The 24,412-nt window shown below is 40.8% G+C and overlaps 2 protein-coding genes across 5 annotated transcripts in view; one reads left to right on the top strand and one right to left on the bottom strand.

Annotated features, from left to right (window-relative positions):
• The first annotated feature begins 384 nt into the window (after positions 1-384).
• The window catches only part of CCDC150 (coiled-coil domain containing 150), a 24,373-nt gene continuing 345 nt past the window's right edge, over positions 385-24,412 (top strand). The window contains exons 1-17 of one of the 4 annotated variants that reach the window (XR_011337719.1): positions 385-528; positions 1,602-1,819; positions 1,917-2,095; positions 2,678-2,746; positions 2,990-3,106; positions 4,444-4,573; positions 6,169-6,212; positions 7,069-7,152; positions 8,126-8,230; positions 8,750-8,871; positions 9,044-9,221; positions 10,189-10,281; positions 11,457-11,540; positions 13,663-13,829; positions 14,507-14,633; positions 16,039-16,200; positions 20,996-21,095. Coding sequence is in view for 3 of the 4 variants with exons in the window: in XM_069860751.1 (XP_069716852.1) it covers positions 458-528; positions 1,602-1,819; positions 1,917-2,095; positions 2,678-2,746; positions 2,990-3,106; positions 4,444-4,573; positions 6,169-6,212; positions 7,069-7,152; positions 8,126-8,230; positions 8,750-8,871; positions 9,044-9,221; positions 10,189-10,281; positions 11,457-11,540; positions 13,663-13,829; positions 14,507-14,633; positions 16,039-16,200; positions 17,506-17,676 (2,121 nt within the window). In the remaining variant the exon portion in view is untranslated. Of the gene's footprint in view, positions 529-1,601; positions 1,820-1,916; positions 2,096-2,677; positions 2,747-2,989; positions 3,107-4,443; positions 4,574-6,168; positions 6,213-7,068; positions 7,153-8,125; positions 8,231-8,749; positions 8,872-9,043; positions 9,222-10,188; positions 10,282-11,456; positions 11,541-13,662; positions 13,830-14,506; positions 14,634-16,038; positions 16,201-17,505; positions 19,190-20,995; positions 22,083-24,412 lie in introns of those variants that run through there. The other 3 variants (XM_069860754.1, XM_069860752.1, XM_069860751.1) reach the window with 3 other exon arrangements.
• Positions 22,591-24,412, bottom strand: part of GTF3C3 (general transcription factor IIIC subunit 3) — a 22,700-nt gene continuing 20,878 nt past the window's right edge. The window contains exon 19 of the mRNA XM_069860743.1: positions 22,591-23,811. Within this exon, the coding sequence (XP_069716844.1) occupies positions 23,689-23,811 (123 nt within the window). The 3' untranslated portion in view covers positions 22,591-23,688. The remainder of the gene's footprint in view (positions 23,812-24,412) is intronic.

Here is a 24,412-nt window from a genome sequence, read left to right as displayed (position 1 = left end):
TGCTGGCGTCTTCTCCCAAGTGACAGGACAAGAGGGAATGGCCTCAAGCTCCTCCAGGGGAGGTCCAGGCTGGACGTCAAGAGAAAATTTTTTCACTGAAAGGGTCATTGGTCACTGTTAGAGGCTGCCCAGGGAGGTGGTTGATTCACCTTCCCTGGAGGTGTTTAAGGGATGGGTGGATGAGGTGCTGAGGTACATGGTTTAGTGATTGATGAGAATGGTTGGACTCGATGATCCCGTGGGTCTTTTCCAACCTCGTGGGTTCTGTGACCACAACTCCCAGCACGCCCTGCGCGCAGGCCACCTCCCTGTGGGCAGGGCCGTGGACTACAACTCCCAGCATGCCCCGCGCCCCTCCGTGCCCTGTCCCTGGTGCTGGGCGATGGCCAGGCCGCCCGTCGCCCCCAGGAGCCTCGCGGCCGCGGCGCCCGAGGCCCTGTCGGTGCTGCAGCTGCGGATGCGGGTGGCGGAGGAGGAAACCAGCGCGCTGGTGCGGGAGCTGGAGGCGCTCGGCGCCGACGGGCAGAGGTAGGGAGAAGGAAGCAGGGAGCCGTTCCCCCTTGCAGAGCTCAGCTGGGTTTTCCTCATCACGTTCCTCTTTGCACCCATTTGCCACGCTAGGATCTTCTCTCCATCCGGGAACCGGTACTGGCAGGGTCAGTGGGAACGGGCTGCATCTGGAGTGCTGGATCAGCTCCCAGCGAAGCACAGAATCACGGGGTTGGAAAAGACCCACAGGATCATTGAGTCCAACCATTCCTATCAAATGCTAAACCATGCCCCTCAGCGCCTCATCCACCCATCCCTTAAACAGCTCCAGGGAAGGTGACTCAACCACCTCCCTGGGCAGCCTCTTCCAGTGCCCAATGACCCTTTCTGTGAAGAATTTTTTCCTAATGTCCAGCCTGAACTTCCCCTGGCGGAGCTTGAGGCCATTCCCTCTTGTCCTGTCACTTGGGAGAAGAGGCCAGTTCCCTCCTCTCTACAACCTCCTTTCAGGTAGTTGTAGAGAGCAATGAGGTCTCCCCTCAGCCTCCTCTTCTCCAGGCTAAACAACCCCAGCTCTCTCAGCCGCTCCTCATAAGGCCTGTTCTCCCGCCCCCTCACCAGCTCTTCTCTGGACTCGCTCCAGAGCCTCAACATCCTTCTTGTGGTGAGGGGCCCAGAACTGAACACAGGATTCGAGGAGTGGTCTCACCAGTGCCAAGTACAGAGGGAGAATAACCTCCCTGGACCTGCTGGTCACACCGTTTCTGATCCAAGCCAAGATGCCATTGGCCTTCTTGGCCACCTGGGCCACTGCTGTCACAGCACCAAGCCTGGCAATATTCAACAAGAATCTACACAAAGACCTCTGTCACATAGTGTGAATGTTGGGCTTGTCCTATGCTGGGACAGGAGTTGGACTCCATGATCCTTGTGGGTCCCTTCCAATGCAGGACTTCCTAAGATTCCATGAAATGTGGCTTTTGATCACAGAATGGTTTGGGTTCAAAGGAACCTTTAAAGGTCATAATTCAATCACATCTCTACTGCATGCCTGCAATGTCACATATGTATGCGTGCACACACAAAGTACATCAGTCTTTTCTCCTTTTCAGCCTCAAACGTTTTCCCTTGAAGACCTCAGAACCATGTGCTAGTTACCCAACCATTAGCCCTGTGCAGGCCAGGGTAGCATTTGTGGGAGAAAATACACTATGGAAGAACTGTGAAACATTGGTGAACCGAATGTGTCGATTAGAGAGCATTGTAGAGACCCTGAAATCAAACATCTTCCAGCTGCAGACAGAAAACAAACTGAATCCAAAGCATACAGGTAGTAAAAAAGGGGGTTTACCCATTTTTTTTTTCTTTCTTGTCCCTCCCTATGCTCTTTCCATCAAGGAAAGTTTTTTCCCTTTTCCTTGTGGCAGCCCAGTTGGAACAACGCCTGAATGCGATCCATGAGGAGCATTTCCAAGAAATGAAGATTGTACAGCAAGAAGCAATGAAGTTGCACCAACACCTAAGTGATATGAAAGAGGCTGAAGAAAACGCAAAGCAAGAAGTTCAGAGACTGAGTACTGCCCTGGAGATGACAACTGCATCCAAGGTACAAAAGATTATGATCATATTATAGTTTCAAGTATTAACAGACTTTTTTTTTAAGTATGCTCATCTCTGACATAGTTAAACAGAAAGTATACTCAGCTGGGAAAAGTAGTTTATGGTACACTGTTGGCAGGAAGAGCAAACACTTTTGATAATGAGAACCTGTGCTTCCATCAATTAAAAAAAATTACACAGCAAATCAAGAATAAAAATATCTGAGATTTGTAATTTTCCCATCTTCGTGACTTAACTTCATCCTAGCTTTCAGGCATAGAGATTTCAATAGCTTTTCTGTTTTTCCAGGAACTTACATTTCTCTAGTGTTTCAATCTTACACTTTTATTACTGTCTTCCTTGAAGAGACTTTCAATGGAGTATGTCACTCAATCTCATCAATTGTATTAAAGAATGTGTTTCTTCTTAGTGCTTGCACTTTTAAATTCAGTGTTTCAGAACTGAGGATATCAGATGAGATCGAGATCAAGCTATGGATGTTAGCATGGCCGTTGCATTTTATAATACCTATGGATTTTGCAATAGTTATGAACATGAAAAGACAAAAATCTCTGTTAATTTTCTGCAGATGTATGCAGTGATTGCAGCTGAGGAACTGAGGAACACAAACCAGAAAATTAACCATAGACTTCAGGAGGTAAGTACAAGAGCAAGGAGCTTCATAGGAAGCTGAATTTGCCAAGTATCATTTAAAGATTTGAAGAAGGTGATCCTTAAATAATATTCTGGGTATGATTTTGGAATGTACACAGTCCAAAGGAGCCTGCCAGCCACGGTCATAACTAAATACCCAGGCAGAACATCTTTCATATATTATCTTGAAGTATATGTTCAATTTGCTCAATTACACCTGGGTCAGAAAAGGTTTTATTTATTCTAGTTAACAGAACAGCTGTCCCAGGAGATCAGCCTGCGGGAGTCTTTGGAGGAATCACAAGCAACTGTGATGGGTCAGATACAGGACATGGAAACAACAGTAGAAGCAGAACGAAAGCAGGTTTGAGAAACTTTCAGTATATTTTTCTATCTTTTCTTTTTCTCATCTGTGAGGAAGAGAAAGAACTCAGATGTCGTTCCTAGGAATCAGTTAAAACACTTTATAACCACATCATTCTGTACAAACATTGATCAGAAGAGATCACGTAGTCAAACTTCCTGCTCAAAGTAGAACTATCAAACACCAGATTGGGGCAGTGGTGGATTCATCTAACAGAGTTCAAGACCTGTGATTCCATGGCTGCTTTAGGGTTGTTTTTTTTTTATAGTGCTGCAGTAACATTCCAGTTAAGATTTTTATTTTTTTTTAGCATCCTGTCTGAACATTCCAAATTTAAATCTGGAACCACTGCTCCTTCCTAAATAATTCAATGCAACTGAAAATAGTTTGACTTTGTAATCTTTGTAACTACCTTTTCTCAGATCTGAGAGTCGCAACTGGGTCCAGACTTAACCTCTTTTTCACCATTGCCATGATGATAAAGCTAGATTTTTGTTCTAAGCCATATTTGTATTATCCAGTTATTGTGGAATGTGGGGAGGGCCTGTAGTTAATGGTAGAAATGAACTGGCTTACATGTAATTTGAATAAACAATCCCCTCTCTGCATATGTGCACATAAACAAGCCACATATACCCACTCTAACATTTTTGAATTCATAACAATGTTTTAGTAAGGATAAAAGAAAGAATAGCAAAGTATCAAAACCTGAATAACTACGGCAGGGTGGGGTTTTTTTGCATTTTTTTTACGATCATCAAAGTCTCTCTGTTCCTGAAACACACAAAGTCCTGTTAGAAATTACTAGATTTTTTCCTACATTCCTTTTATAACCTTTGTGTTCTTCTAGAGCAGAAAGGAAAAAACGATGGATATGTTATTGATCTATATGAATTATATCATATGAGAAGGATGAGCTTAGTTTAGTACATCTGTCATTTTCGGATGTGTAGAGCTGACCCTGTGGTATACTTATTAGCACTAAAACAAACAAACAAAAAAGGCCTTATAAAATGGCAAGAGACAGACTTCTTAAGCACCGCAAGTACTGCACTCACCTTGATCTTTTGTAGTTTGATCTTTTCAGTATTTAATTGTGCAAACTTGTTAGATTCCACCTGTCGAGTAAAGAAGATTATAAGTGCATGCACACTGCATTACCTATAGAAATTGAGTTGCTTGCCTTAAAAGTCTTGCGCATAATATGGGGAAAGAGAGGAAAAGCTGATAAGACTACAGGCTGTATCTTTTAAATGAACTTCTCAAGTTCTGACATTTGCTTAGGTTTGCCCGTCTGAATTCTGCATCTTAAAGAACAATCTGTGGTATCATTGCAGGTGCAGATATTACAGCAGGACTGCCAAGAGTTGCGTAAAGATGTCCAGCTCTCCCAAGTGAGGCTGCAAGAGGAGGAGGAAAGAACTGCCCAGCTGGAACAGCAGTGCACACAACTGAAAGCTGAGTTGGGTATGACAGTGGGTTGTTGTCATGTCCTTTTAGCCCTTCTCTTATTGCTTCCACGGTGAGAGGAAACAAGCACCAAGGTCCTCCGTACCTTTGGCAAGCCTATATAGTCAACAGGAATGGAGGACAGCTTAAGAGGTAATGAAATATTAAAGGCCTTTAGTTTGCATGTGATGTTTCCAAAGCCACCTCTTACCTAGAGAAAACTGACAACAGTGGTAACCAGGGTAACGAATACACAACAATAATATGAAAAGATTCCATCAGTGTAAATTATTTTCAGAGGTGACTTCATCTAGCAAGCAACCATTAGCACATGGATCCCAAACTGACGTGCAAGTAGAGTGCCACTCACTATTCAGTCTTTTGCAGCTGATGTTAAAAGAAAACGTTCTCTATTAAACATCAGCATAAGGACAAGCATCCTGGACAAGCCTCTAGTTGATCTCATTTAGATTCTCAGTCTATTGATGTGAAAATAACTGCTGATAAGGGAGCTACATGGCATTTAATACACTCCAAGAAAGGAGGAAGATCCATATTGTCAAATTTAAAGGTAAATATTACAAACCTGAAGCCTGTTCCTTATTCCCAAATAACTCACAATAGCCATGCCTAAATCCTAGTGTACTGATTGTTCTTCTGATCCTTCCTTCAGGACCTATTTTGGATTTTTTGTTACTCCTTTAACGGAAGTGTTCCCATTTCCCATGTATTTTTTTTTTGTTACTCTGCAAATCACACATGCAATAATTAACCTGTAGCTCACAAAAAGCAGTCAGCGTTACTGCATAAGGCATGGCAAGAGGAAAGAAACTTGTCATGCTGTGGCAGAGTTGGCTGAATGGGGAAGAAAAATGGAAGAAGCATTCTTTCCTTCAGAACAAATCCATATGCAAATGACAGACAAAAATGAGACATACAGATTGTCTTCTGTATCACATAATCCTACTGACCAAGGCTTTGTTATTTGATGGAACTTCTGAGTGATCCTTTAATGATACCTTGAATGCCGTAATACTCTGGCCAGATTTCTCTCCCAACCCTATTCATACTTAATTGTCTTGTTTCTTGATGTCTTCCTTCTTATCCAGGATGTTATACAGCACAGCAGAATAAGAGGCAAAAGATAACAGACAGGCTGATTCATATTCCAACAAAAATGCTTCAGCTTTTAGATCTATATGGTTTAAGCAGGGATCTAACTGTTGTTCTTTGTCAGTGCACAAAAACCTGTGAGGTTGCATGTGGGCTGTGGGTTATAGGACAAATCACTTGCTTACACACTGAATTAGACCTAGCGTTTACTGGATTTGCCTAAGGAATCACAGGAATGGTATATGTAGGAAAAGACTGGCATGATGGCTTGCTTCATTTTAAAATTAAATAAATTAACTTATGGAATCAATTTTAAGAAGTAATTGTGCTGAAATATTGAAGCTAAACAAAAACGTTAGAGAGCAACACATTTGTAGAAGTCTCACCTGTTTGTGGCATGTTCTGTAACTTAGCTAAACTCAAACATTAGATCAAAGTGTCACCTTTTGAAATACCAACCAGATAACAAAGCATGTCCTGACACTCTTTTCTATTTTTAGACTCCAGGAACTGTATAATTTCCCAGCTTGATGAAGCAGCAAAAGTAAGTTGTAAACAAGTATTATGTAGGGAAATAGCTAAATAAAGCTCAAAACAGCCTATATAGAGCCTTTTAAATGTACCACGCTCCAGCGGCAGAATTTTTCTGTGGACAAATACCAAAAGCGACCAAGGCTACTCACCATTGACTGTCTTATTTGATTATTTTAACAGTTTGGGGTTGCCCTACTTTGTTTTTTTTTAAAGATAACTTTGTATTCTACTGAAATATCAGAGCACTAATATGAATGCCTTCCTTGGAAAGCTAGAACTGGCCAGGAAACACAATTGCGGTAGCACAAGTATTGCATACAACGGAGACAAATAGATGAATTTGTGAGTAATACTGCAGAAAAATCAGAACTGTGGTCAACTGGGCACTAAATGGGCCTAGAGGTATACTGACTGCCTATGTAGGGACTATGTGTGCTGCCTGAAGTCTTCCCTGAGAGAGTAAGTTTCTGTAAAGATGAGGTAAAAGTTCAGCTTAGACATGGAGTCTCACAGTGCTGGCAGGGGATTCCTTTTACTGGGGATTGTACCACTTCTGGCAGGGAGACTTTTTTAAGATCAGAAGTGCTGAGATTATTTATAGCAGAGAGTAATAAGTTTAAACTCAGAAATCACCCTCAACTTTCAAAGCTAAGTTAGAGCAGGTGGTACTTCAGTTATTATTCCAAGTTGTATTTTGGAAAGCACCTTGTACTACCGGAGCCACGCCTGGTGCTTGCAAGAGCACATGGCCCTGTAGCTTAAAGGAAATAGGCAAGTACAAAACAAAGATTTGAGATTTGTGAAGTGTCTGGCTAAACGACATTTAAATGTTTTCTCAGTGGACATTATGTTTTATTGCCCTTTAGAATGCACGGCTGTCCTTTAGCAAAGAGAACCAGCAACTTCAGTCTACAATGACCACCCTGCGAGAAACAGCAGAGAAAGTACAGGTAACTAGAATAGGCACTCTTGTTTTTAAAATGGAAAAAGTCTAGCAAAACAAGTAATTACAGTGAGAAACAATTGTACGTTTACCAGGAAGCCTCAAACACAGGTCAAGAGACAAAGTTTAGTGCCCTCAGGTAATGTGGGCTAATGAACAACTTCCAGTGAAGGAATTCAATCACTAGTCTAACTGACTGTTCCAAATTTCCCAGCCTTAAGGCTGGAAAATTTTCTTTTCAATTAAAAAAAAAAAATAGAAAAACCTGATTGAAAATGAGCATCTTCTTCAGGGGCCAGGACATGCAGAACTACTGCTGCTCCCTCTATCTACCTACCCTTGATGTAGTACATTTATATTCCTTTGCACCTTTAGGTTCTACATGAATGTGTTTCTATTAATGAGTCAAATATGGAGTACCTGCTTGGCTGAAACTTCCTCTGGTTTTTGGGACAAAAAGTTTGCCTCAGTATATTCTAAAAGATTTTCCTTACTCTACTTTCCCTCTTGTTAGAACATATTTTAGGAAATGTTTTGCTGTTTTTTTTCCCCTCCCCACCAGTAGACACTTGTTTATTGGGCTTGTTCACTGGTAACGGGACTTGGATAGGTCTTTCACAGGAAAGTTCCATTTTTCTTCAGTTATCTACAATAATTCAACTATGAAATGGACAGAGGTCCATTTTCAATTTTTTGCCTTATTTGCCTTAGAAACATTACTTTTTGCTGGACTTCAGAACTAGTAAGTTATTATGCTTGATTGCTAGTCTGAACTTTTTTCTCGTTACTGTAAACTTCTAACAACTTGGAAAAAGTCTGCCATAACTCAGGACTACCTAAGCAAATATTTTTAGACACTTTCTACCTAAAAAATGTTGTTCCACATCTGCAAGGGATTTTTAGTTTCTGACAACCTACTGTACAGGAAAAAAAACCAAAAACCAACAACTGAAATCATGTTTATCTTCCTGTCTAACCAGGTCCTCAATGACCACTTAAGCCAGCAGTGCTCAGAGCTCAGCACCACACTCCAAAGTGTTGCAGTGGAGTATGCTAAACTCATTTCAGATCAAACCGTGCTTAAGGTACGTAGTCTACAATTACAGTCCGAGTCTACAGCTCAAACATTAGACAACAAACTAATTCCTAGTACTGATAATCTGTGGGAATACAGTAAAATACTTCACATATAGCAACAGAAGGTCTATAAAGGCAATGACAAAAAAGTGTTAGTGTACTTTGTTGGTAAAGATTTATTTTCAGTACAGAAAAAGTCATGTTATGGGAAAAGAGCGTCAGTATGACAATATTTATAGTGGTTGTCACAGGATGTTCCCAAGAGCAACCTAGGAATTGATGGGCACTGTAAATACTGTAAATGCAGAAGCTGAGTGGAAGTAATAAGGATCCAAGATTAAACACAGAAGTGAAAGCTAGGTAAAGTGAACTCGGCTTTGACACCCTATTCAAGAAGCAGCATAAAATATGCGGAGCTATAGGGATATGCAGGAGGTTAGTGACAAATGAGCAGCTTTGTCAAATAATTATGTATCCCTCTCCATTCTGATTTTAGTGTTATTGCCTGGGTAATTTTTCCCCTTTAGGCAGAACAAGAAAAGACGCGTAAGCTGCAAGAGCAAGACTCACTTCTGAAAGCTGCCCATGCCAACATTCTTGGAGAGCTGCAGAGCGTGCAGCGTGAGAGGGCTCAGCTTCAAAGAGAGCTGTGAGGAGTTCTCGTCTGCAGCTTGTCTCCCCTTCCTCTGTTGCATTCTCACCACCTTGATTTCTGCTTCTCTAGCACTTGTTAACACAGAATGGCTTGTTTGATATTTAATATGGACGCCAGAACTTCAGTTGTGCTAGAATTCCAGCTTGTCTATTTTGTCTTTCTTTAGGGAGGCCTTGCGTACAGAGCATGGCAAATACAGGCAGGAAGCAAGTCTTGCTGAGGAGGCAGCGACCACACAGAGACAGCTGCTGGAATGTACTGTTGCTAGACTGCAAAGTGAACTTGAGACAGCTTTGCAAGAAAAAGAATGTCTACTAGCAGAAAAGGAAGATCTTCAAAAGGAGGTACAGACAACTTACTTGTTTTGAGGCTATATTCTTGAAAGCTGCTTTCAGACACACATCACTAGGGTTTTTATTTACATAACAGTTTTACTTTCAGAACAGTTATTCAGAACTACTGGGGTGGCAAGTGTGACACACTCTCCCTCTTTCCTACTTTTTCTATGTTTTTACATTTTCCCTGCGTTCTGACTCGTAATGTCTCCTCTCTGAAGCATGAAAAGTGAAAGAGGATAGAACAGCTCTGCAGATAGGATTTCTGAATCTTGGCACCAACTTGCAACCTTCAGATAAGCTCTGAAGATGCACAGTATTTCTGTGAATCTAAACACTTCCAGGCAACAATGATTTCATGTTTATTTTGACAGATGAGGACAACAGTAAATAAAATACAGGAAAGGAACAAATTGGAATTAGAAAAATTAGAGAATGTGGTAGTGTGGTATCTTGCAATATATATAGCTGTTGTTTAAATTCAGTGCCATCTTTTTCTAGTTTTTCTTTTAATTTTGCTTACTTTCTCAATTAATTTATTTCTAAATAAAATTATATCTACCCTTGTCATATTGTTCACATCACTGTTTGACATTTTCCTTGTCTATAGAGATGTGTCCTTTGGAGCAGCAACCCTACTGCTATCTACACAAACCCTGCTTGTGATAATAAGTTCGTTACACTACTATGGCAAATGACAAATAATTTGCAGCTTCTCCTAGCTGTTTTCCTTGGGTAGCTTCCTTGTATATGCATAGCCTGGAAAAGGTAAGGTAGCATTTGTGGTATCGAGGAGAAATTCCCTAGTGAAGTCAGCACGATTGGTGCAGGTTATTTCACTGTTGCAGAAAGGCTCTCTGAAACAGGAAAGACTGTACCCGATCCATATGTAGTGCTGAGGTTCTGTGATATTCACGTATTGTGACTGTGGAAATCTGAAAGTGGTATGATTAGAGCTGGATTTTCTTGTTTGTAGCTAGAAATGGTTTCAATGAAATACACTTTGCAAACACTAGAGGGAGAGAACAAGAGGCTATTGGATTGCTTGGCAGCACTGGCACATGAGCAGGTAAGCCACTAATAAAGTAAAGAAATGATGACCTGACTAACAAGCGACTATAGCAAGAATCAAGGTTCTCTTTGAAGTAATCTGTATTTTATGAAGAGTGGCTGATCAAATAAAGGAATCAAAGAAAGGGAAAAATTAAAACAAAAGGATATGTCAAATGTTACTCCCATCTTCGTAGAAGCCTATATGGGATGAGCTAAGAGGACTATATAGAGCTTCAAATATTGGATATTTAGGTATGTCATTAAAATCCTGAGCCTCTGCTCCATTTTCTAGTATAGGTATACATATATCTACAAATATACAAGCTATTCATCTTATGTACATTAAGAATAGTTTTACGCTCTTTGAGGACACACTTGGGACCTCACTGCCATTTTTAACTTTTTCCCATTCCACTATTTCTCACCACTCCCAGTCGCCTGGATCAGGGTATTTGACCAGTTCCAGAAGAGTAAAAGCTTAGTAATATTGTGCTACCAGTGCGTTTACCATAGAGGTTTTTTTAGCATTGGATGTAATCACCAGTTGTGCACGCTGGAGAGCCTAAGAAGCACTTAGCTGCCGATAAGGTCCTAACATGATGCTACAGAAGAATTAACTGAAACAGCTTTTGAACGTTTCTTCTTTGATAATCAAAGGTACATTTCTACAGTAGTTAGTCTGTAACACACATATATTTTCTGTTTAACACAACTCCTTCAGCAGCCATCAGTTACAGAATATGAATCAACAGAGCATTCAGAAACCTTAAAAAGTTGCTTGATTTTTAATTTTTGTGTTCTTTACTGTCTTTCCAAGTTATTTGTATTCTGTCCATGCCTTCCAATTCTTCCAGTTATTTTTGCTTGTCAGTTCCCTGTTGTCAAAGGTTTTTCATCCCCCTGCTTCTGTTGCCTTCTAGGGCAGTGACCTGCTTGTGGCCATCTGGAAGGCTGCACCAACTTGGGCAGTTCTTCCTAGAGACAAGCTGTCTTGGAGGAGTTTATGCCATTGAGATATCTTTTTTTTAAGTCCAAGTCTGTTTTAGTGTTTCACCTAATTGACACTTTATACCTGAAGCAACAGAAGAAAGTTAAAATGCTCAGAGAGAAACAGGACCCTGAACACCTGCTTTGTTGCTTTTTGCCTTATTTTTCCTGTGGAGTGATGACACCTGCTCTTTTTTTCCTCAGTACGCCCAGCAGCAGGTACAAAAGGTGCTGGCAGAGCTGACTGACAGCAAGAATACGCTGACCCATGACAAAGGGAAACTTCAGGTACCTCTCAGCATCCTATTTGTCAGCTCAAAAGGGAAACTTGTTTTTTATGTTCATCTAAGAAGAGGCTGTTTGACCTTAGATCGCCTTTGGAGGGAAGTTTCTTTATCTTCTCTACTTAATTTATTTGCGTAGTGTCAAGCACATATATTGGAGTCCTCTATTAATATTGTCTCCAATCTTTCTCATAATGGCCTTTGGTTGACAAGATGCTGTTGAACATTTCTAGGATTTGTGATAATGAAGTTACTTAGTGTGGGAAACTAGTAGAATGGCCAGGGGAACCACCAGGGGGCATTAAAACAAAATATATGGGTAGAAAATTGTTGAAAGATTAGAAACTTGTAAAATTCTATAAAAATGACAACTACAAATTAATAAGGAGGGAGGCAAGCGATGATGGTAATAAAAAATAAACAGCATATTTAAGCTTTCTTAGGCAGAAGCTAGCTAGGCAGTAAATGAGGTGCTGAAAGTAAAGTTTTTACTTCAGTGTGACCTGTGTCAATTTGGGACAGCAGAACAACAATTTCTGAGCTTTTTTTAAAACCAGCACATTCTATGTAGTGATTCTAAGAGAACAAGAAAGCTACCTTTAAGTGGTAGTCCTGGGTCTGATGGCAGCAACAGAAGGAAATGACTGAGACATTGTGCTTCGATTAGAGCAAGGTGAATTCTAATAAGGAATCATTTCAATGGAGGGATAAATTAGAAACAATTTACTTCACCTCCTGCTATGGGACTCATGGAAAAGAAAATATTTGCTCTGGACAGAGAGACATTGTCACATCACTCCATTTCTGTGTTCTGGATAAGATAATGCTTTTCTGGTTTTGCACCGAAAGAAAACTGAGCTATTTTGCCGCATTTCTGAAGACTGCAGTGCAAAAGCTGAAGGAAGATCTGTAGATGAACATTTAGATAGCAGGTGAAACAGAACTTTGAGAACTTCTTACCCACTAGAACTAGGGTCAGACTAACTAATGCTTAGGTAGACATGAGATTCAACAGTTTTTCCTGAAGAACAGACCATATATTTCAGGTTAACTGTAGCATTCCAGTACCTGAAGGGGCTACAAGAAAGCTAGTGAGGGACTGTTTAAAAAGGCTTGTATTTATAGGATGAGAGGCAATGGGTATAAACGGGAGAGGGGCAGTTTTAGACTAGATAGAAGGAGGAACTTCAAGATGAGGGTGGTGAGACACTGGCCCATGACGCCCAGGGAAGCTGTGGCTGCCCCGTCCCTGGAGGTGTTCAAGGCCAGGTTGAATGGGCCTTGGGCAGCCTGGTCTGGCGGGAGGTGTCCCTGCCTGTGTCAGGGGGGTTGGAACTGGATGATCTTTAAGGTCCTTTTGCACACAAACTGTTCTATGATTCTAGTCTGCAGCTGGAAACAAAACCTGATTTCATCAAAACAAACATAAGAACTACGGGCGCCCAGCTTAACAGAGCTGTGTTTCATGCAAGTTGGTTGTGTGTATTCAGGCTAGAAAACACAGAGCTTACAGAATTATAATCCTCAAGATTTATTATTATTTCATTGTAAGAGAACAAACAATTGCAGATAAGACTTGCCTAGCTGTATAGCTGGGAGGCAGATATATTAAGACTAAAACAGCATAACTATTGACAGAAGTACAGAGGAGAGGTGTGTCATCCTCTGTAGTGAAACCAAGCTCGTAGGTACAGGACTGTGAGGCAGACTCCACTCCATCATGAGTTTGCTATTCTAAGCTGTAAGTTCAAGTAGCTGCGCTGAGACTTTGTTCATAAGCAAGAATGAACTCTTAAGAGTAAATGCCCTTTACAGAATTCCATTGCTCCTCAAATACTGAAGTAATCCTTTTAAACTGTAAAACTAAAGAGGCAAAAGTAACAAACTGTCAACATCTTTTAACTCTCCTCATGCTACACAACCCAAACACACCTCACTAACGCCAAAGTATATTTGTTTTCTCAAGAAAATCGTAGCTGTTTTGATCCTTCTAAGGCAGCCAGTGGGTTGGCGTTGTAAGGACTCCCATCTAGATGACTGTACTCAGGACTCAGATGGGAAAACACGTTCCTTTCTAAGTTTTTTCATTTGGGCAAGTACAAATTACATTTGTTGTTATTGCACAGGTGGAACCACTTTTTAAGGCACTAGAAAGTGCTAGAACAGACAAGAAACTTTTTCTTCACTTGGCTGAAGTTCTGCAGAACAATAATACTCTGCAGAGCAAGCTGATCCAAACTCAATGTGAACTGAAAAGCAAAGAAACTGAGCTTCAGCAGCTGACGGTCTGGAGGTAAGATGAAATCCATGATACTACACTTGACCTTGCACTAACACCAGAGCTTGATGGCTTTACTCATCTATCAATATGAGCATTAATCGCATGCTGAGCCAGCCACCCCATAAAGATAGATTCATGCAGAGCTATATAAATGAGCTCTTTCACTCATTCCCATAATAACTCTTTGACCTACTCTACTGTAGCAAGGATCTGCTTACCCAGGGGCATTATAGCACTTCTGCAAACAATCTTCCCCATGAGGACAGCAGAAACCACTTCCACTTTGAAGTTGCCTTTAGTAGCTATAGCAAGGAAAGCACAGGATAGCTGTTTAAATTCCCCACGCAAAACTGAACACTAGTAAGTAAAACCTCAAAGCCAAGTATAGGTGCAGTCTGAATGTCCTCATTATCCTTTACATAAACAGGCTTAGCCTGGAAAATAAGTTGCCCTGAAGTGTTTTTTCCAAGAAGTCTATTTACCTTGTATAGTTATTTTGAAGCTAATTTTAAATAAATGGAATATGAAATATTAAAAAACACATTCCAATCTTTACACAATGGTGATGCAGAGAGTATATCCAAGACAAAAGTATTTACAGCAGATTTTTTTTTCTATTCCTGTGTTTTAAAAAGTAAATCATATTAAATATAAACATGAATAACTGAATTTGTTTTTTCCCTTTAAAGGGAACAGTTAATGGAAAAAGCCAAGACGGAGGAGAATATGTATGCTCAACGCTTAGAGTCTTTGAAGAAACCATTTCAAACTGAACTAAAGGCTTCCAGAAAAGCTGACTGCCAGGAATCTGCTGAGGTGAGAAGGGGTAGAATTAAAAGATCTCAATGGACGGTTTCCAGAGAAAGAGGTCTGCTTTACAAATTTCCAACGGAACAAGGGCGGCTCATGACAAATATTTGTCTCCTTTTCCATTCTACATGGAGGACAGGCGTTTTGGTGACTGCGCATAGTGACAATCCATGCTATCCAAGTTTTTCAAGTACCACTCTCTGTCTCCCAATAACGTATACCTCATTGTACATAAGATCTAGACGCAATATCAGTCATTTCAGTGACTTCTAAAGAGGTTACATAGCAATCACCAGGGATAAAATACTGGTTTGGAAGTCTGGTTTGTTTCTTGGGGGCTGGATTGTAAAGCTCATCATAACCAGAGTATTACTCGGACCCCAGCATTCACATTTTCCCTTTTTTAGAAGGGGATTGAAGTCCAAACACAAAGTGCTCTAGGACACTTGAGATACAGCAGATCAATTGGGTGTGCTCCTTATTAAATGTTTTGAAGAATGGACTAATTCTTACAGTTAAAGCGAATTCACTTTTTTCCTCTTTCCCCTAGGTAAAGAAATCCCTTGAAGAATCTTCTAAATTGGCTGAGGTTTCCCGTGCTAACAGGGAACTGCAGTAGAAAGTATCAGAGCTGGAAAAGTCATTGTCCAGTTACAGGGAAAAGCCAAAGAGCTCAAGTCAGACTCTTTTTCAGTCAAGACAGACGTCCTAGTTGAAAACTCCTTTTTTCTCCTGCTGAGTAGGATTGCTGTTGATCCTCTGCAGTAGAGCAAGACTTGAAAATAAAACTAACTCTAGACTCAGATTCTGAACAGAAGATGAATAGATTGATAGCAGCTACAGTAATTGTGTGGCTTATCCTGTTGTCCATCCCCCTCTCCCATATTAAATATGGTGCCATAGAGTCCCATCTCTCCATTGGATTTTTATAGTAGCATTTGTCCTCTTCATCATTTTGTGGTTTGGCTATTAAATTACTGATTGGGCCAAATGTGGCTCGTGTAACAATTGGTCCCTTTCCTTCCTTCATAGCCACAGAACTTACAGTTCAACTGGCATCTGAGCCTTAATACAAGTCTCAGCTCCTCTGCAACTGCGCCACCAGCTTGCTCCCCTTTCCCGAGTGAGATGTAGGTTTTCTTAACTTCAGTCTCATAGGGCAAGAAATAAGGATACAATCTGCAGTCATCTGCAGAGGTAGCTTCCACGTAACTGCCAGTGATTCTGAAAAACTCCTGAAGTTTTGTTTATTTCAACAATTTCCAGGAGACTGAACCTGAACTGAGGAAAATGGAAGCAATAAAAGAGGAGTATCACAAGAATTATGAGCAGATGAGCTTTCTTGACCAGTCTCCTGAAGAGACTGATCTGCTAAAATGTTGTAGGAATATCATTCTTGCATTGTCTTCAGTCACAGGGCATCCCAAATTTTGTGTCCAAGTTGAAAAGTGCACAGGGCGAGATCCAAGTTTTGTTGGAAAACCAACATGAAGTGCAAGTGCAGAACAGGCAGCTAGAAACCCAGCTGGAAGCAGAGAGAAGACAAAGGCAGATGCTGGAAAATGAGCGTCAGGTAAGGTGGTAACAGCATGAAAAAGTGATGAGACACTCATGGAAAATCTATGGGGTTGTAGAAAACATGATAAAAAGATGCTGAACTCAGTCAGAAGATACTCCTATAAACCTTACTGTATCTGCTTCAGAAAGCCCAAGTAATGGCCTAACACGCATCCACTATGTATCTCACTTTATAGAGAGACAGGATTTTTTTTCCAAATAATAGAACTCTGTTACATTGTGATTTTTTTTTTTATTTCTGTCCTGAAAAAATTACATAACAATTAATGTTACTTTTTTTCAGTTTCTGGGTAGAAAAAACAGTTGAATATCTGAAGAAATATAAAGAGACAGAAAAAGAAACTGAAGGAAGCCAGCATAAAGTCGGAACAAATGAGACTAGTTAGCATTAGAATAATTCAACATAACAAGATTGTATCTCAGGATACCACCTTTCAATCTCAGGCACGAGTCTTGGAAGAGTGAGGCGCATCCTTGGCCTTTTCAACTAAGCGTTCTTTACCATACTTCAAAAAAAAAAAAAGCTTTTGTCCCCCACAGCCCCACAGCCTACTGTTTTTATCAGGCTCAGGACATCCGTGTTAACCAATGAACCAAAAGTGATGTAGCCAAGTAAATTGCCCCTCCTGAGCTGCTCGTGTCACTCTGTATGTGACATCATGGAAAACCACATTTCCCACCCACCCTACCTGCCCCAAGAAATCATTTGTCCTTGCATCACCTCATCCTTGCGCTACTGTGCCACAACATCCAAATTGCTATAGCTTGCATGGGTTACTATAGTAGTTTGGGGTGAAAATCTAGGGGTTTAGACATTTTATAGGACAATAACCAGCATACAGGAAAAAAAACAACAACAAAAAAAAAAGGAAGAGGTACCAGCCTGAGGTTTTAGTACTTGGACTGATCAGCTGCATCTCGCTGTGATTAGAAAGAGACCTTAACAGCAAGAGTATTTCTCCAATATTCTTCAAGCAAAGTTATGTCTTTCTTCATTTTTCTCACGAGTTTGTCGTACTCGGCATCCATTTCCCTCCTTCCCAATGCTTCTGTATTTTATGCCATCTTAGAGACCCCTGTTTACTTCATTCCACCCGAGAAAGCAACTTTGTAGTCAGGACCTCTCTGGTATCTCCTTTTCACAGCGATGGAAGAGGGCATCGCGGGGAGCTCCTTCCCCTGCCTACAGGAGAAAGGGTGGAACAGCACACAACTCAAACCTTTCTCGCACAGGGCTCAAACCTGAGCACAGCGTGCATTACCCCTTCTCCTGCAGTTCTAATTACACCATCTTCCTTAGGTCACAACACGCCTAGAAGGAGTTCACCGCCACTGGTTCAAATCTAAGTTTGACAGCCCGCAGCTAGAAGTTGTGACAAGCCACCAGCTAAACAACCCTGAAGGAAGCAGCTCTGATACGGGGATAAGGAAAGCAAAAACATTCATTTCAAAGGGGGAGCAAAGAATATGAGGGAAATATTTGGTAGCTGATTATCAGTCAGGATTTCAGTTTCCTAAACTTTCTTTTGTAGTTCCTTACACAGAGGTGGAAAACGGACCCCTCTTCTAGTTTAGTCTCCCTCCTCTTGCCAAAGGACATATTAAAGCAACAAAGAATATTACAGGTACAAGCTAGGTTCAAGGGACTGTTTCTGTGCTTGAAAGGTTCTGTTGCACACACCGCATATTTTTTTGATGCTCATTAACCAAATACTTGTCTGAAAGCTAACAGCCAGTGTATTTTCTTCCCTGCATTCATGGCTGTTTCAATGGTTCTCCCTCCCTCCTTCCGTACCTTTTCAAAAGCCCTGCTTACCTTGTTTGCGTAGATTCATCAGCCTTCTCCATAACCGGTAGTTCTTAGGTAGCCGTGTAATTAGCTTTATAGAGATGCATATATTAAACTGCTAAAACTTTAATCTCTTCTTGAGTAATGACAAAGATTCCCCAGTCATCAGCTTCATAAAATATTGCATCTTTTCCCAGGAGAAAAAGCAAGAAGAGCTTCCCACTCACACCTCCCTGGACAGCAAGCAGGGCACAAACCCAACACCTCCAGCTCACCAGCAGGAAGGCCCACGTGAACTAGGCAGGAAATGAGCTCACTTGCATCACCTGCAGCCAGGAGACTCCCTGCTAGCACCCAGGTGCTGGAAGAATCAGGAGTTTACCTGATCTGACTTAGTTACATAGGTCTGTGTTACCGAAAAGGCCTCACAATAAAAGGTGCTCACAGGGCACCCATATATCGGGGACCTAGGAATGCTTGTTTAAACCATAAACTCTGTTTTGAATTAACTTGTACTTCTCACTTTGTCTTTTTGACTTGGGTGATTTGTGTGGGAGGCTGCTACTAACAATGCTACTATTTAGAGCTAAACAATTATTCTTTATGTGTCATTGCTGTAAGCTATTTGCTGTTGATACACTACATCTTTGCTTTCATCGCTTTGTTTTCTTCCACCAGCTTTAGACTATGGCCCGGCCGGTGCTACCAAAACAAATCTCAGGCTGGTTTGCAGAGGGCTCAGGGGAATTACTGAAGACCGAGTCATGTGGCTGTGGCTGGATGCTGACGCGACTGGGACAGGGAGGAACTGGCAGGACTGGCTGCTTGTAATGTAGATGATAGCTGGGTCACGAGAGAACATCAGCCTTGGGCTATCTTAGAAGCATATAAGGAATTTATGAGGTGTGTGATGTTATGCTACACATCATCTTGCCTCCATAAGAATTAGTGGAATCTGTTCAACCTGTCCTACTGTGAACTTATCTTTGTTCCTATCCCGCTGTGGAACACTGAGGGAAGAGTTGAAGCAGATGCCTTAATGTCATGTGTTGAAGATGATTACAACACGGACAGTTTTCATGCTTGTTTGACTAAGGATCAGCTCATCGTTGTCCTGGCTTACTCTTATATGTGGTTTCTAGTACAACGTAGCTTCAGTAGAGGTCATGTTACACTCTGATCTGCTTCAACAGAGCTGTTTATTTCTGTGGGATACATACATGCTATTTGAAATACTTGTTTAGCAGGGAGGGAAGTCTTGCACACTTCTGGAGCCTAGCAGTAGCCTGAGGACATACTGGAATTAGCTTATTCTGCTCCTCCATAAATGTCGTCCTAAACAATAACTTACATGATAGGACTTGGGATGAATTCATAGCAACCTGGACCTCTCCACCTTGCTAAAGGCTGTTCTAAGGAAAAGGGGGTGGCTGAGCACACTATCAAAGCTAATGCACACCTGATCTGTGTTAATTTGTGCTATTTAAAAGCCAGCCTCTGCAATGTGGCTTCAGGTTTGTCCTAGTCGAGCTGGTTCCTTCAGAAATCACCTAGCACATGTACCACACCTGCTCTGTAAAGCTGCTTAGGTGGCTCAGCATAAGCTGTGCCTCTCTGCCTCCAAAGCCCCCTTCAGGCAAACAGCAGCCAAAGCTGTCAGCTAGTTTTGCTTGCCATGAACTCGAATGGTAATCACAGCTGAAAAACAATCTGCTCCAATAACACTTACCATCCACACTTGTGTTCATATTGAGTGCTTAAGCACTTGTTAGGCTAACAAGGGACAAACGACAGTGACCTTCACCTCTGCAAAAGGACAAAGCGTATGGCAGCTGCCCTTGGACAAACAGTGTGTTGCGAGGGTGACAGCACCAACTACCCCTGTTTTCCCTCTGTGGGAGTTTTTTACCAACACATGATACACCTCAAGGGCTGTCACTTCTTCTAAACCTACTTGGAGTTTAGGGTGTAACTGAATGATTGTGACATGCTGTACTTGTGATAAAGTGCATTTGCGATTGATCACTGTATCCCAGTGCCCTTTCACTTTAGCACTAACTTAAGCTTCGGCTGTGACTGCTTTAGCAAAGGACGCAGCTCGGTGGGTCACATGCAGGATGAAAGAGCTGGCTCAGCAGTCCAGGACATGGTTTGGATTGTTTCTTTTTCTGCAGATGTGCTCTAGTCCAATTCTGTTGACTGAATATTTGCTAGCAACTAAAGCACTTTGGGAAGCTGTGTTCTATTATAGCCTGCTTCCATTTGAAAGGAAACTAGCTCTGCAATATGAACCACAGCCCACCCGTTCAAAGCATCAGAAGCACACAATAGACTAGAACTTGTTATTTTCTTTAAACACAGTCATTTCAATGAAGATGTAGTAAACTAGCACTGCTGCCACATGCAAGTTCAATAACTGAGGTCTACGTCGCTAGCCTTTCGCCCGGCTTGGTAGCTGCTAAGCCTCTCTTAGTTAGGTTATAGTAACATTTGCAGTAGTTAAAAATGAATTTTCTAAGTGGCGAAAAGGTTGGTCATTTTTTTCCTGTCAATCTGCAGCCTTTGGTAACGAGGGTAGACGGCAAACGGCTTTCTACACTTGTCAGTGTGTGCATCGAGTAAGCACAACAGTAAAGGTATGATTCAGTTTTTAAGATAATTAGTAAATGTTTTTGCGAGCAGTCTTTTAAGTATACCTCGAGTCAGTGTTTTATATAAAATAGCTCTTCAGCAATAAAGAGCTAACAAATTATCACAGTTAAACCAAACAGTTTGACAATGTATGTAGTGTGTTTGACCAAAACTGTTACTAGTTCTCTTAGTGAGGCTTGAGGGATATTCCCAGTTTGCTGACAGGGGAGGCTGGCACTGATTTCAGTGTTCTTTCCCTCTTAGTCTCTTGTTCTCAGTCATTTATGAAAGCTTTCCCAAATTTGTAATGGCTGGATTTCAAACTTCTCCTGTCTTGCTGTTTGTTCCTACAAAACAATTTGTATTTCAGTAAAATGGTCCTTACTGTGAAGGATAGTTAGAAAAGATGCTGGGTTCATCTCCTCTAGTGTTGTGTTCCTGCGAGCATCCTTAAAACAAGCCACAGCCAGGTAAGCCTAAAAGTGGATATAGCGCATGCAAAAATAAATCCCGTACAGTACTCACACTCCAAGAAATAGTTGTGTTTCAGACTCACAGTCCCTTGCATACGCTTCATTCCTTACATAAAGTATGGTGACGAAAGGTGCAGCACATGGTCACAACTTCATTGTTTGAAAAATAATTCCAAAGTAAAGGCACTTTATAAGCAGTATTGCAAGTGAAACGTGATTTAAAACCTGCTCAGTTCCACATTGGACAGTGCAGCTGTGGCTGTATCCTTAAAGCCTGGATTAGCACATGCATTTTCTGTCCTCATCTCATGTTCTGTGCTTTGCTTTTCCCTAAGCAGGTAGAACATATTTGTAATACTGTGTAAAAGTGAAATCCAAGTAAAAACTGTTTATCTCATAACCATAAATGCAAGTGGGATATAGCTACAGAAAAATCGAATTTCTATCTTCATATATAGCTTTTTTTCCACAAGCATTTGAGAAAGCTTTACATAATTTGCATTGAGAGAAGTACTATCTCCTCCATCCAGATGCTCAAAATTATTTAGAACATCCTCTCAGAACACTGTTTGCTGGCACTATTAATTTTAAATCCATATTGACTGTGTTTAATTAAATCCAAGTTTCTGTTATTTGGTGCTTAAACACAATTTAGAAAGCAGTTTAAGTCATCAGCATTCAGACTACTCTTCCTTTTTATTTGGATAAATGCTAAAGACTCCTACGTCCTAGGTTTAAAAACTAAACTACTTTAGAATTATATCAGCAATAGAGATCACAAATAAAGTAATTCATAGTAATGCCCCACTGTTGGTCAATTAAGACAATCCTTAAAAAGAACCCACGACCTTCCTCTCCATCAAGTCTATTTAAACAAATGTACAAGCAAGTGGGATTCCGAGTATTTCAGACTTGGTTTTGCAGTAGAATATTGCCAAAGGAATCCGTGTACTGGATCTCTGGCTTCTGTTTTCTAAGCATTAGTTCAGGGCTGTATTTCCTCGGACATGATAAACTTTTTTCTTAAGAAGAGACAGGAGTCATTCGGTGCAAAAAGGAAAAATCTGCGGGCTTAGAAGATCTGAAGAGGCCAATAAAGTATAAGGAAGGCTTCAATGGAAGAATTTTTACTCTAAGATGATGCAACATCAGCATACCACGTCAAAAACAGTGCTGAGGTATTGCAAGGAATGAGAAATGAAATGGAGATAAGGGAGTAATTCCCTCCCTTTTCCTGCAGCTTATGAACAACCCACACCCACATAACCGACGCGGTTGTTTAATTTATAGTTCTGGCACAGGAGTTGTATTTGGGTGATGCTGCCAAGTCCCAATACCAAAGAAAACACACTGTACTTTTCCAAGTTAGTGAGACTTCCTTGGTATTTTTATCGTAGCTTTGTATTCTCACTATGGCCCAGCATCTGCCTAGTGAGGGGGACATGCAACATTCCAATTATATTGTAATTTAATGTTTCATTTGAGATAAAATTGCCTTATCTTTAAAATTAGTTTAGGCAATTACACAAGACTGGTTTCTCAATCACTGACTGCAATGATGTGAAATGGTGACAGAACACAAATACCTATAAAAGTGAGCTGAAAGCAAAGAGCAGGAGTTAGCTGCAACACTGTAAGTAACGAGTGCTTGGGAGGCAACAGCAAGGTTTGGTTTCTGTTCAGGAAGCTACCTTGCTGAAAAATAATTTTCAGCATTATTTTGCTGTAGTGCATAACATATATCCATCTCTCTAGCTACGTAACTATGTACTCCCTCGGTTTATGAGAAGCCTTGCATAAGGCTTCTCTTGCTGGGTTGGATGCAGCACACTTCCAACATCGTGTGCTACTGTTCAGCTGCCAGTAATAATTAACCCCCTAGACCATTTCCAATGTATATTAATTATAATAAGCTGTATGAGCTTATTACATGCAGTTTTGCTATAAGCTATTCAGTAGGATCTGTGTTTGCTAAGAATGAGTAAACATTATCAGTAACCTCAGATTTTTTATTAACAAATTCAGAAGAACAAAGGTCACACCGATTTCAGTAAAACAGAAATCAATCTCCTGCAAATAGAACAGCTGCTCGGAATATGAACTAGAAAATTTTGAATACTTTAAAGATTTTGAAATACTAAGTTCTCTATCCTCAAAGGATTTCTTCTATATTATAGAAATTAAATGCTCCACATTAAAAAAACCTTCATCAACAGTGAAGATGGCTTCTTGAACAACCTCACTGGTAACCAGCTGTAATATGCGCATCATAACTTTTCCCAGAAACAAACGAACTGGGATTCAGTTTTCACGGTTTGATTCCATATACAGGACTGAATATCAGATTACAGAGGAATGCATCAAAGAAGAGCTAATAACAGGCATGTCAGTGTTGTACTTGAACAGATAGTTTCCATCTGTATGTGATCCAGTTCAAACATCAGAAGTAGAAAAAGCCCATAAAGCCAGAGACAGCACGAGCCATCTCTGACCATCTGCAGAAAAAGCTGTACCTAAAACCTGCTTCTTAGCACCACATAATCCAAAAGTTAACACAAAGAGGATCAATTCTGCCTGCCACCAAACCTCATCATACAACTGCGTAAGTGTACAACATCTTCTGAGCCATTCTTGTATTCCCACTGCTGTGATAAATAAGTGACAAGTTAAAGGCAGTGTCTCTTCTCAAGTCTGTCTGATCAGTTTCTATTCCCTGTAAAAATAATGATTTAAAAAAGTTACCTATATGCAAACAAAGTAGAAAATGGAAACATGAGTAGCAATTACAGTGGAATCAAATCACACGTGAATGGTTTATATAGGCTTTAAGCTGCACAGAAACAAAAGTAGTATTCCTTGTTCCCTCCCTCTTTAATGAGTTTCCACATGTTGTCAGTCACCAAAGAGTTATATAATTGCAACTCAAAACCTTAGCTTTAATTTAGACCACAGGCTCATAAACCAGGAAAGTGCTCCCTTTGTTTCTCTTTGTACGTGAGGTATCTGATCCTGCAGTCAGGATGGGAGTACTGCCTGAATCTTTTACGTGGTCACAAGATTCCTGCTTTGAGATCCCAGTGCTGATGGACACCCGTGTTTCTCACTTGGGTGCCCTTCCCAGTTTCTAAACACACTTGTAATTTTTCTACCCACCCATGCCAAAGCCAGGCGAAAACTTTCTCTCAAGACTAGACTTACAAATCAATTCACATGATCTCCTACATATCAACTCGAGAGAAACAATGGCTTAGAAGCTTTCAGATGCCTAAATACCAATACATATTGCTCCAGAACGCTGATTGATAGCATGCATG

Source organism: Phaenicophaeus curvirostris, chromosome 7 (genome assembly GCF_032191515.1).
Source record: "Phaenicophaeus curvirostris isolate KB17595 chromosome 7, BPBGC_Pcur_1.0, whole genome shotgun sequence".
Lineage (NCBI taxonomy): Eukaryota > Metazoa > Chordata > Aves > Cuculiformes > Cuculidae > Phaenicophaeus > Phaenicophaeus curvirostris.
This window is presented reverse-complemented; position numbering and strand designations above follow the sequence as displayed.